The sequence below is a fragment of the Rhamphochromis sp. 'chilingali' genome (assembly GCF_963969265.1).
Source record: "Rhamphochromis sp. 'chilingali' genome assembly, chromosome: 9".
Lineage (NCBI taxonomy): Eukaryota > Metazoa > Chordata > Actinopteri > Cichliformes > Cichlidae > Rhamphochromis > Rhamphochromis sp. 'chilingali'.
The window spans coordinates 5,426,236-5,438,800 of NC_137936.1; the positions used below are offsets into that span (position 1 = coordinate 5,426,236).

A 12,565-nucleotide genomic window follows, 5' to 3' on the forward strand; every position below is an offset into this window, starting at 1 on the left:
GCTCTTTTGAAATATATATTTTGCAATAACTATTAAATAATTTTATTTTAATATGTCATCTCAAATATTTCATATACAAATTAAGAACTAATTACAGGTTTAACATAGTTATTTTTTATTAAAGTAAGTTACAGCTGCTGCGGCGTGTTCTCGCCTCTACAACACAGATACGATATCCGATGTATGATCAATTTCAGAGTTGTGCAGGTCGTCCAATATCTTGTCTCAACTGTTTAGTTGTATCTTCCTTCTCTTCTGTAGTCCTACACAGACTACATAATGTCAAATATGACTTAAAAGGTTAAGCTAGAGCTTTCTCTAGTGCTGTGGTGTCAAACAGTCCGCAAAGACTCCAATCTGGCCCACTGGATGACTTTGGAAAATCTGAAGGAGAACAGTAATTGGTGAAATATAATTATAATATTTTTGTTTATTTATTATTATATGTGGACTTCTTACACTCATATTTCTTCCAACAAAAAATCTGAGCCATAGGTCCCCAGAGTGAAACAGTTCCCTCAGTTTCCGGTGGAAATGCATTGTTTCCTTTACTGAGAGACATGCGTAGTAGTAACATGTTCAGGGTTAGCTTTAGGGTTTGTGAGTGGGAGGGTGTAACTATAAAAGATGTGTCTTTCAAATGAAGCATCATACGTTCATTTTGGCCTCGAAGGTTTACCATTTTTCAAACGGGTGAAGATTTTGTAAAAAGAGGGGATATTAACCTCCCCTAAACCCTAACCCTGATTCTTCAAGGGTTGCCACTGACCTTGTGGACGCTGAAAGGTAAACTGTTAAACTCCTTAAATAATAGCTCATTTACGATGCTTTCCATGGCATACAGGGCACAGTCGGATGTTTCTACATTAAGAAACACATTCATTCTCCCCGCTCTCTTCAGTCTCTCTCTGCTTTCCCCTCGCTGAGCAGGAAGAAGCTTCTGCCTGAGGCTTCTTCCTGCTAAAAGAGAGTTTTTCCTTCCCACTGTTGCCAAGTAATTGCTCATAGGGAGTTATCTGATTATCTCTATCATTTTAGGCTTTTACCTTACAATATAATGTCTCTGTTGGTGTGAATTGGTGATATATAGATAAAGTTGAATTGAATTGCAGGACTGGTTTGTACTGGATGGAGGACAAAAAGGAGCAGAGATCTTCATAACTCTATACATGTAAATGCATATAAATTGTTATTTCATACAAACAGTAATGATGATCTTGACTCTGCTAACAGATGAATCTCATGGCAAACAAAAGTGAAACAACTCTATCGCACAGGCTGTCGATACAATGATGCCATTAAATCTGTGACTACTGACAGAACTAAACATCTGCTTTAGAAAAGCTTTCTTCCCGGGGCGTTTCTTTATTGTTGTTACAACACCCCTGACTGATTTAACCATTCTAACACTTCCTGTTTTATACTGGAATAAAAACTGTGGTTGGTGGGTGTTTTCAGATCATCGTCTGGCTGTGGGATAAAAGTGAGAATTAAGGAATTACTTTCTGTCTGCACACTTCTGCATGCGTCTCTCTGCTGCCACCATCTGTGCCAGTTACAGAAGCTGCAAACATATCCAGAGCGTCATATGACTTCTATGTTTCACTGACACTCTGGAATGACTTGGATTGTGGCCACATCCTGCGTCTCTGCACAACATCTGTCTGGTCTTTGTTTCTTTTAAATCAACTCTTTGAATTCCTGCCGCAGTTTACAGGTCTACAAACTCATTATACCTGTGACACTGACACTCTCTGGACCTGTTTATCTGTCACAGTCAGTTCTCTGGTCCTCCAATATTTACCTTAACTGATAATAACAACTGAGTTTAATTGTTGTTAACTGAAATTACTGGAGTTGTCACTGTCCTTGTATTCTCTTCATTCATCCAGCAAAAACAGCCTGTAGTTGTCCAGTAGCACCACCTTGTGTTCATCTGAGTTACTACTTCTTCTCCTTGGTATCGTGTCCACCAAGAGCAGCATTATGGTAAACGTACACAAAAAGACTGGAACCAGTTTTCTCCACAATTTCGGCAGTTTATTGATTCATTAAGTGAGCAATTATTCAATCAGTTTTATGCCTATGGCGGTCACAGTACATTCAATTTCTCGTTGTATAACAGTGTAGACAAATCCCACAAAATATCACATCTTATACAAAATCTAAACTCATCGTTTATAAAACATTTAGACGTCATCTACAGTTTTTTTCTTTATTTTTATTTTAAGAGCTCCGCTTTTTTTTAACATCATAAAACTCACTGAGAAAAATGAGAACATCTGTTAAAATACATATATTATTTATTTTTTCTTTATTACAATATTTAAAATAGCTTCATTTACCACAACTAAACACACAGTAATACTTCTGCCATTGAGGGAGGAGGAGGGGAAGGTTGGAAGTGTAACGTCTACAGCGATACATCCATCTGAAGTCCCTGCAGGTGGGCCCTGAATTCCTCTCCTCGGTGTCTATCTTTGCTCTAACACGCTGACAGGTGAACAGAGGTTGGGATGGTTGTACCATTATTCTATTCACCCACTTGTAGAGGTAGAAAAAAATTTGAATGGCGTCTGTCTCTTCACTCATATACAAGCGTAACCCCATTGACGGTGCTCAGCAAGCACCTGCTTGACTTAAGGACACTTGGACCCAGCTCTCTGCTTCTCTACTGCTGTCCTCTATGAGCACTTTAAAGTGACATTTGTTTGTTTGCACTTGGATAGAGAGCACACATAGCCAGTAAATCTGTGGATTGACTTATCTATTCAAGCTAAGTAAAATACAACTGGAGTGGCAGTAGATTTCATTAGGACATATCTACACTCACCCAAAAAGGCTTTTACAGCCTCTTGGAATTGCCATCCCCACTCAACGCCTCATTTGGCATGTTAAAACTACTGCAGCCTGTGAGACTGTTCACATTAGATGTGCAGCAATACCCAATACTGCAACATAAAAATCAAGGGTTGGTCTTTTTTAGCAGCCAGGATGACCTCAAACTGTCCTTGACATCAATAAAACAGCACACAGCCATCCACCATTAGCAACCTATACCACATGGTGTGACATCAGTTACTCTGCATTAAAATTATATTAAAACTAGACTCACATGTACACCAGAATGCCAGTGACATAGTAGCCCATCCACTTCACAGTCCATCATAATCCTCAGGTTATTGTAATGCGTGAAGCTTATACAATAGCAACACATCAGTCACAGCCTTACAGCATTCCCAGCTTTGCTCTTCCTTTTCACTTTAGCAGGGACCATCATTTAGAACATGAACTAGCATAGGCTGATGGGGACAGTGTTTACTGAGATCACAGGCTTAAACAACAGACTTCTACTGGACTTCTTTTTGCAACTAGAGGACTTGCTCACAGCTGGCCTTAGGAAAGAATGCAAGTTTAAAGCACGACCACATGGGTTGTCTGGAATACACAGCAGTGATTTAGAGCCATTCTGTTCAAAATGCAATGACTGGTCTCCCAACCAAAAGCCTTACAAAGGCTGCTGGGTTGCCTTCCTGTATCTATTTACTGTATGGAGAGCGCTTACCAATTTTTTAGACCACCTTTCATAAAAACTAGAAAACAGATATTTTAGATATCTGTTAAAAACACGTTTAAAACTAAAAATGTGATTGTTATTTATTACTGAATTCATGTTTTTATACTCAAATTTGAGCCGACACTGGACTTTAATCAGACATCAATCAGGTGTAGCATTCAACCACCAAAACTAATTTTGTACTTGAATATCAGCAAAAAATTATAACAATTTAGTTTATTTATCTTAATACAAAAATAATAATGATGTGCTTTTTATTTTATTTTTTTGGATTTATGTATAATAGTAAATTTGAAAGTTCATAGATAATGACAATTACTACACTGTAGTATTAAAAATATGATTTTGATTAAATATGTTGCACAAACTGGTGGATTAAGCATTAAAGAAACAACTGTAATTATTGATACTGTTAGCAAGCTGTGACATAAACCTTACATTGGGTTTGGATCAGTCTTTGTCTAATATTAAAATATTATATTAATATTTTAATATTAAAACTTGTTTGGTGATCTGAAACCTGTAAGTGTGACAGATATGCAAAAGGATTTAAAAAAACAGGAAGGAGGGACTTTTTCATGTCTCTCTCATACATACAGAGCTGAATTCTTACAAAGGCAGCCGGGCTGGTAACTACAGACAAAACAAACTAATATATCTGCAAGGTTCAGCGGTGTAAGCACCACCCTGAAAGTTTCAAAACCAGTGCTTACTCAGTACCGCTTTAGCTCAGAGGTGACCACATACCGCGAGGCAGGAGAGCAGTGGTCCCAGTACAGTGGTCTTTGAGATTTTCACATATTTTATGGACCTTTTTACTACAGATCACATACTTAGACTTTGAACGTGTCACAAAATAATGCCTATCTTCTTTTTCAATGGAGAGACCCGAAACCCCCCATGACCTCAGGTTACATCACTGATGATGTGTCCAAGGGCACCAAACGGTGCATCTAAAACTATTAATAATACCTCAGTTGCCTCAACACCTCAGAGGTGTTAATGAGGATACCTCAGCAGCACTGAACAAGAAGGAAGAGGACAGGCAAGATGTCAGAGCAAATTAAGGACAGAGGAGAGTATCAATATCCAAAAGCCATTATCACTTTTGTCTCCAGATAATATTCATTGAACAGGACATACACATAAGCTCTTGGCTCAAATGATCACATGGGAACTATTAAAAACACAGTTGTGAAATTCTCACCTGTCTATTAACAGATGAGTGTACTTCTCACTGTATGTGCTTTTGTTAAGTGAATCTACTGTGAAAAGCTGCTCTCTAACAACAGGCTGTGCAAATTATTTAGGGTAGTGGTGACCCCTATTAAACTGATACTAGAAAGTACCTACAGGGCATATTTTCTCCATTCACTGGTTTAGGAATGGGGGGTTTGGTAAAATATGGGGTCATACTTTGGAACCGTGTAAGGAAAGACACAAAGGGAGGGGAACAGGCTTCAGAGGACACTTCCGGCTTGTGCAAATAGGAAACTACAAAAATACATACACCCATAGTGAGTTATTTACATACACAAAATAAATGCCTCCTAGCACATTGGATACACTGAAGCAAATATAATTTCTTCACAAGCTAAAATATCATGCACAGTTTACTAAGGCAACTTCAACAAACTGGTGTGAAAGTCAGCTGTTAACACTGTAAGGAATGTTACCCCCACAACGAGGAGACACGGGCACTGTAGCGAGGCGAGTCTATCCAGTTTCCAGGTTTATATTCACAACGGAGTCAGATTTTATGGTAGCTTCAGTGGTTGTTACGTGACGGCAGAGGTACTGCAAATGAGCAGTGTGACGCTATGCCTACAACTTCAAGACTGTTATATGATAACAGTAACCCATAGCTGCCACACTGGGGCCTAAGAAAGTCGGAGGTAATATCACAATACATCCGATTCCATTCTGTTCAATAACAACAGTTGAGATAAGGTATATACATGTAGATGCTGCAATGCTTGGTTCATTGGACCATTGTGTCAACACGGTTGCCATATTGTTCATGAAGAGCTGAACCTCCAGTTGTAACTATGGGACAGAGGCTCATACTCAATTAAAAATGACCATGAGTGAATTTTAAAATGATTTTGGATCTGTGGGTTTCCCTATAAGAATATTTTAATAACAAAATATCTTAAGTTGTTGTTAGCAACCCTAATACTTCGATAATATAACACTTAAAGTTAACTTTCCAATTCTACAGGTGCTTTTCATAAACTTGAGCGGTAAAAATCCACCGTCAAATGCAACTCACACCATTTAAACCCATTTACTGTGCTGTCAAAGTGTAAGTAAATTGCGACTGCATTTCAGATTAGTGCCGTGCTGAATCCTTGGTCAGGTGAGCAGGTGCAGAGAAGCACCTCACAAGACTGAAAGCAGCACCGACAAGTATATATTCATTACAAAGCCAAGAGAGCATCAACGCCTTCTGCAACACACAGTAAACACAGAAACTGAACATGGTTTGACCACTACATGCTAAAACTTCCATGCAACCCTGCACTGTTAAACAGACTGATTATTGAGCAATAATATTATATCAGTCTTCAAATATCTAATTTAATATCTGTGTGCCTATAACGTGCCATTTTAAAAGATGCCCTTCCAGAATAAACTTTTAGCTATTAGCATAATTTCAAATGTCAGTGGGATTTGGAATAAGTTTTTAGCTAGCTGGGATAGCTAACCGTCACTAGTGAATGCACATTATGCATAGCTTGTCACATTATGCAAAGTAATGAATGACCATGAAGCCTTACTGAGTGTTTTTCTGTCAGCCACATAATGTTTTTGCCTCATCAGTTCGCCAAAACACTTTGCAAATGCATACGATTCCGTTATTGAGCAAGTGCCTAGCAGCACCCAGAGTTTTATCTAACATTACAGTTTTTTAAATTTCAGATTAGCAAAGCAAAGGGGCTTAAAAACATGATATGAACATCTTGTGTGACAATAAAATATTAACTATATATTTACACAATGTTTAAACAAATTACATCACAAAATCGATAATCCAAGTAACAGAAAAAAAATGTGACTATTCTCTTTGGTTTCTGGTCAGCCTTTTCTGTGGGTAGTGGTGGTGTATAAGTTTTAACCCTGTCCTCAAACTACAAATCCCTGGTGAATCACTGTTGAGCTGAGAGAAGAATTAGGATTCATAAGGGTCCTTGGTTGCCACACTGTGTCTTTAAGCTACATATCAGTGTTAGACCATAAGTTTTGTAAGATAAAACCAGAAAATAATTTAGAAACCAACTGACCTGGAACAAACTCAACACATAATGCAATACTTGCATTTCTGTTAGGGCAAAGACACGCACACCTGCAACTGTATCCATTGTTCCAGTTGTGATAGCAGCTACTTTGAATGGCTAGAACCCTGGGTGTGCTCTGAACACTATGTAAAGCAGGCCTGTGTAAGTATAGCATAGCAGAGCGTTTCATTTAGTGCTCCGTTTCTTCTTAGGCTGAAATGCATGTGCGTGTCGGGAGGATGAATCTCTCGTGTGTCCAGTTACATCACGGCAGCATGTTCAGTGTAGCTGATTGTGCAAATGTGTGCAAATATGTATGAATAGAGAAGATATTTCAAGTGCAATACAAGTTTGTCTCCAGAAACTCTGTGTGCCTCCGCGGTCAGCTGCCATGGAAATGAGTGCGTGTTTGTCCGTGCAGGTGAACATGCTGTGAATGTGCTGAGCTGCGATGGCCTTGGTGTTGTGATCTGAAAAGGCAGTTCCTCGCCGTCTTCTCTCTTCATCCTCTCCACGACCTCTAGAAGATGCTTTGTCTTCGGTTCTTTCCTCGACCTGTAATTGAAGTTGACACTTGTAGTTGGCATTGACTAATAGGGCTGTGCGATATGACCAAAATCTCATATCCCGATATAAGAATTCTATCGTCCCGATAACAATATAAATCACAAAAATGTAACATTTTCTGTAAATTCTGTGAATCTCGGGCAGCTCAACTTGCGTGAAGTGTTTCCAGCTGCGCGTCATGTAGCTGGAGTCGAGTGTTTTAACCTTCCTGCCTTCTTGGGACCTTTTTGTGCCACTGCTATGTGTTAAATGGCTGCCATTTCCACTGTGTTCAGTGGAATATAACCAAACTTGCCACAGGATAGTTTTTACCTGTCAATGTTAATATTCCAGTGTGAATTCCTTAAATCAGCCTAAAATGGCTGAGCAGCAGAAATCCCCACACCCATCACCCTGGGGACCATTTTCTGCCCATTGACTTCCATTATAAACGCTATTTTTCAACCCCAAATTATCATCATATGATTTTATTTTTTCTTCTTTTCTTGGATGTCAATGAAGACTCAGGGCCTTGAAGTTTTAATTTTTAAATTGCAAAAAAAATGCAAAAAAAATAATGGCAGGTCAAAATGTATGTTGGTGCCAATCTTTGGTCCATCTAAAGGCCTACTTATAATGACAATCACATATTACTTCAACTGGTTTTTTGTGGAAATATTTAGTTTCGTTTTTTGGTTTTTGGGGCTTATAACACAGGGCGCTCATGTAATAACACTGGGATTTGAAGGGTTAAAACAACGAAAATATAATTAAAACTTTACATGAATATTTCAGGGAGAAGTAGTTTTACAAGGTTGGCTAATTTAAAGTGGAATAAAATATGGATATATGGTCTTTTTATGGCGTGGCTGAGAATGGTCCCTAGGGTGATGGGTGTGAGTTTTTTAAAGGATGGCAGGAGGGTTAACCGATGCATGAAACGATACATTTTTAGACATAAGTTGTAACGGCCGCAGTTTTCTTTGTGAGTATTTATTACACGGCGTGCTGCGGGGAAAAAGCCTGTTCTAAGGTTTGAGTCTAAGGTTTATTTTTTAGCACCTGGCGGCTCTTTTTTGCTTCTCATCCGTAAATAATCGGCTCTTTCACGTGATTCAGTTTATTTTGAAAAGTCTCAACAGGATCTTGAGCTTTATTGTGAAAGGTCTATGTGGAACATACAAGCGGACTCGCGATGGTGTTACCATTGTTGTTGCTAACGACAACGCATAAAAACAGGCGCTTGTCCGTCTGTAGTGTGGTTATATAAAATATAAGAGAAAGAGAGAACTTTAAGGAATTAATTTAGCCACTACAGTGACCATCAGAACGATGAAAAAATATTGCCGTAAACAGTTTCGACACCACGAAACAAACGATAGCGTAAAATCAAAGGAGCTTGCAAAGAAAAGCGTCTGGACTTCTTTAAGTTGCTTGAAGACGTTTCACCTCTCATCCGAGAAGCTTCTTCAGTTCTAAGGTCAAATGGTGGAGAGTCCCAGATATAAACCTAGTGGGAGTGACCCCCCACAGAGGGACAAAAGGGACAACTTAAAGAAGTCCAGACGCTTTTCTTTGCAAGCTCCTTTGACTACGATGACCTGGATGACTGAGAACCTTCACAGACAGATAACGTAAAATGAAATGATAGATGTTTTTATATTGTCATCCGACATATATCGTTATATCGAACAGCCCTATTGACTAATTCAAACAAATTAAAGCAATTTTTAAAAGAAAGAATGACTCATGTTTTTTTCCTCAAAGGAATCTCTCAACCTAACATTAATTAGTTTGATTAAAGAGTAGTAGAAATCTCACAATAGCTGAGCCTACTTTCCAATAAAAGAAAAGGAAATGAAAAAGTAGAGAGGGCTTTATTACTTTTACTTGTCTTTCAGTTCCCCTGAGAGTTTTTGGAGTGGCAATTTTACTGCATTAGAATAAACAAACAAGGCACGCTGGCCTCTCAGAGTGCTTTGCTAATTGACAAAGTACATGTGCAGACACCTCAGCATTTCAAGAACAAAGTTGTTTTTTTAGAATCAGATAAATTAACAATGAAGGAAATTTTTCTCTTGTGACCAATATGAAGAAAACACAAAGACTGAATGTTATAAATGTTACTTATGTGAACAACAAGTGGCCAGATTTTGCACTGAGGTCAGATCCCTTACCTAAAGGCTGGAATACTGAGCTGCGGTGTCCTGGGTCCTTCTGGAGCTGCACCTCTCTGAGAGAAAACACTGAAGCAGCTGTAACGCAGGTGGAGAACAAACGTAGCAAAGCAAGTAAGGACACTTTTGTTTGGTCAGTTATTCCTTTGCTCTATAGTAATAGTTCTTCACAATAAATCGTAAACAACTGGAGAGACTTTGTTGCCCTTGAAATGGTGCCACATTTGTAAGGAGTGAGTAGAGCACTGAATGTGGGCTGCTCCCATGAAAACCTTGCTAAAGCTTCTCTGTCAGTACCAAACAGTTATTCTGCTGTTGAGTGCTGTTTGTTGGTGTTTACTGTATTGACAATTTAATGTATTCATTTAACAATAAAGGCCTTCAGTAGCATGTGGAGGAACCATACACAGCTGACACAGGCTGCAACCTCCTCATGCTGATCACCAGCTTGGTCACACATTTTTGTGGGACGGCGTCCCATTTTCATCCAGTATTTGTCACATGTCACACCTAAACTGTCCAGATCACACACCAACTGACCTCGAAGCACTCAGCAAGAGGCAAAGTGCAAAGGAAAGAGTATCAGTGGAAAAAGAAAAACATCCTGACTTTGAGATGTTGAATTTGTGGAATGTGTTGAGGACGACTCAGACGACAGACTTGTCTGAGCACCATACATGCATCTTGTAAATTCTGTGAATACGAAATGCTATAAGAAACAACAACAACAGAACAAATAAACATGTGTAGTGTGTGGAAAGAAGAAAGTCATTAAACAAAATTCCTAAGGAAACTGAGCAAATTCTGGGTATGTACATGCACATGGGATAAGTACAGCTGCCCAGTGTACGAGTCTGTTGGGAGATGAAGGCAAAGCGCTTTGCTGTTTGTGAAGTGATGTGTTGAGACAGATTCCTGAAAGTCCTGATGCTGATTCACTTAAAAAACATTTAACATGCCAGCAAAGCTTCAACAATGGATTTTCAAGATGCGGAGACGTACAGGACAAAGTATTTGTGTTTTTTTACATTGATTTGTTGTTACAAGGGGCAGAAAATCCAGAACAAATACAGGGAGTGCAGAATTATTAGGCAAATGAGTATTTTGTCCACATCATCCTCTTCGTGCATGTTGTCTTACTCCAAGCTGTATAGGCTCGAAAGCCTACTACCAATTAAGCATATTAGGTGATGTGCATCTCTGTAATGAGAAGGGGTGTGGTCTAATGACATCAACACCCTATATCAGGTGTGCATAATTATTAGGCAACGTCCTTTCCTTTGGCAAAATGGGTCAAAAGAAGGACTTGACAGGCTCAGAAAAGTCAAAAATAGTGAGATATCTTGCAGAGGGATGCAGCAGTCTCAAAATTGCAAAGCTTCTGAAGCGTGATCATCGAACAATCAAGCGTTTCATTCAAAATAGTCAACAGGGTCGCAAGAAGCGTGTGGAAAAACCAAGGCGCAAAATAACTGCCCATGAACTGAGAAAAGTCAAGCGTGCAGCTGCCAAGATGCCACTTGCCACCAGTTTGGCCATATTTCAGAGCTGCAACATCACTGGAGTGCCCAAAAGCACAAGGTGTGCAATACTCAGAGACATGGCCAAGGTAAGAAAGGCTGAAAGACGACCACCACTGAACAAGACACACTGTGGTTGCTGCTGCACGCAATGTTGATGGTGAACAGATCAAAACACTGACAGGATCCATGGATGGCAGGCTTTTGAGTGTCCTTGCAAAGAAAGGTGGCTATATTGGTCGCTGATTTGTTTTTTTGTTTTGTTTTTGAATGTCAGAAATGTATATTTGTGAATGTGGAGATGTTATATTGGTTTCACTGGTAAAAATAAATAATTGAAATGGGTATATATTTGTTTTTGTTAAGTTGCCTAATAATTATGCACAGTAATAGTCACCTGCACACACAGATATCCCCCTAAAATAGCTAAAACTAAAACTACTTCCAAAAACATTCAGCTTTGATATTAATGAGCTTTTTGGGTTCATTGAGAACATGGTTGCTGTTCAATAATAAAATTATTCCTCAAAAATACAACTTGCCTAATAATTCTGCACTCCCTGTAAATCTGGAGATGCTGTGTAAAAATGGCCTCAGCTCTTCCAGCAGGAAAAATAAAATCACAAGGTTTTTGCAGAAAACTACTTTCTTCCCTTTTACACGTGGAACACTCGAAAAAAAGAGGAATCCAAAACATAACATGAAAAGTTTGAATGAGCAGAGTAAAAGACTGCAACACAATGGATGAGAAAGATTTGAAGAAAAAGGGAAGAGGCTCTTTAGACATCAGAGAAAAGCAGGACGACATCATTGTGAGATGGTATGACAAAGCTGTGAACCTGCACTCTTCTTGTGTTTAAGGAAGGAGTTCACCTTCTTCATATACTACCTGCACTTTCAGGTTCAGATCCCAGCGATGGTACATGCATATCTGGTGGCACACCGTTACAGTGGCAATAATCTCTACAGAAGACCAGAAGAAATTAAAGCCCAGCCAGAAACCCACGCCCCTGTGAAGGTTTCAGGCTGCAGCTGGCACCTCTCTCAGCCCAGCAAAGGGCAAAGTCACTTATTCTCTTGAGTAACAGGAGAATTTATTTTTAGGTCCTCCCTTGTCACAAAGGGGTTGCCAGTGCGGGCAGCTTCACATGCTTCATTTGGAGGAGTTTCATACTGGATACTTCTGATTCTGATTCGACCCCAAAGGGGATTTCTGTCTCTGGCTGGAACTGAACAACTGACCTTTTGCTTGACAAGGAAATGTTAATCACTATGCTATAAGACAAAGTTGGTCCAAATATATACAAATCTGTTCTCTGTCAAGATGACCCCACACTGCTTCAACAATGTTGAAGAGCAGGCTGTGGAGAGGTTCATCTACGGGTGTCCCCCCAATTGGAACAGGGTCATAATTAACTAAATTAGCTACACACTGGTCATACGCTGCTATGAAAAGACAAACTGACA

The 12,565-nt window shown here is 39.2% G+C and overlaps 1 protein-coding gene across 1 annotated transcript in view; it reads right to left on the reverse strand.

The window, feature by feature from the left end:
• Positions 1–2,033: 2,033 nt before the first annotated feature.
• Positions 2,034–12,565, reverse strand: part of cdk18 (cyclin dependent kinase 18) — a 37,559-nt gene continuing 27,027 nt past the window's right edge. Inside the window, exons 15-16 of the mRNA XM_080890536.1 lie at positions 9,579–9,656; positions 2,034–7,410 (exon numbers count right to left, since the gene is read on the reverse strand). Of these exons, the coding sequence (XP_080746662.1) occupies positions 7,376–7,410; positions 9,579–9,656 (113 nt within the window). The 3' untranslated portion in view covers positions 2,034–7,375. The remainder of the gene's footprint in view (positions 7,411–9,578; positions 9,657–12,565) is intronic.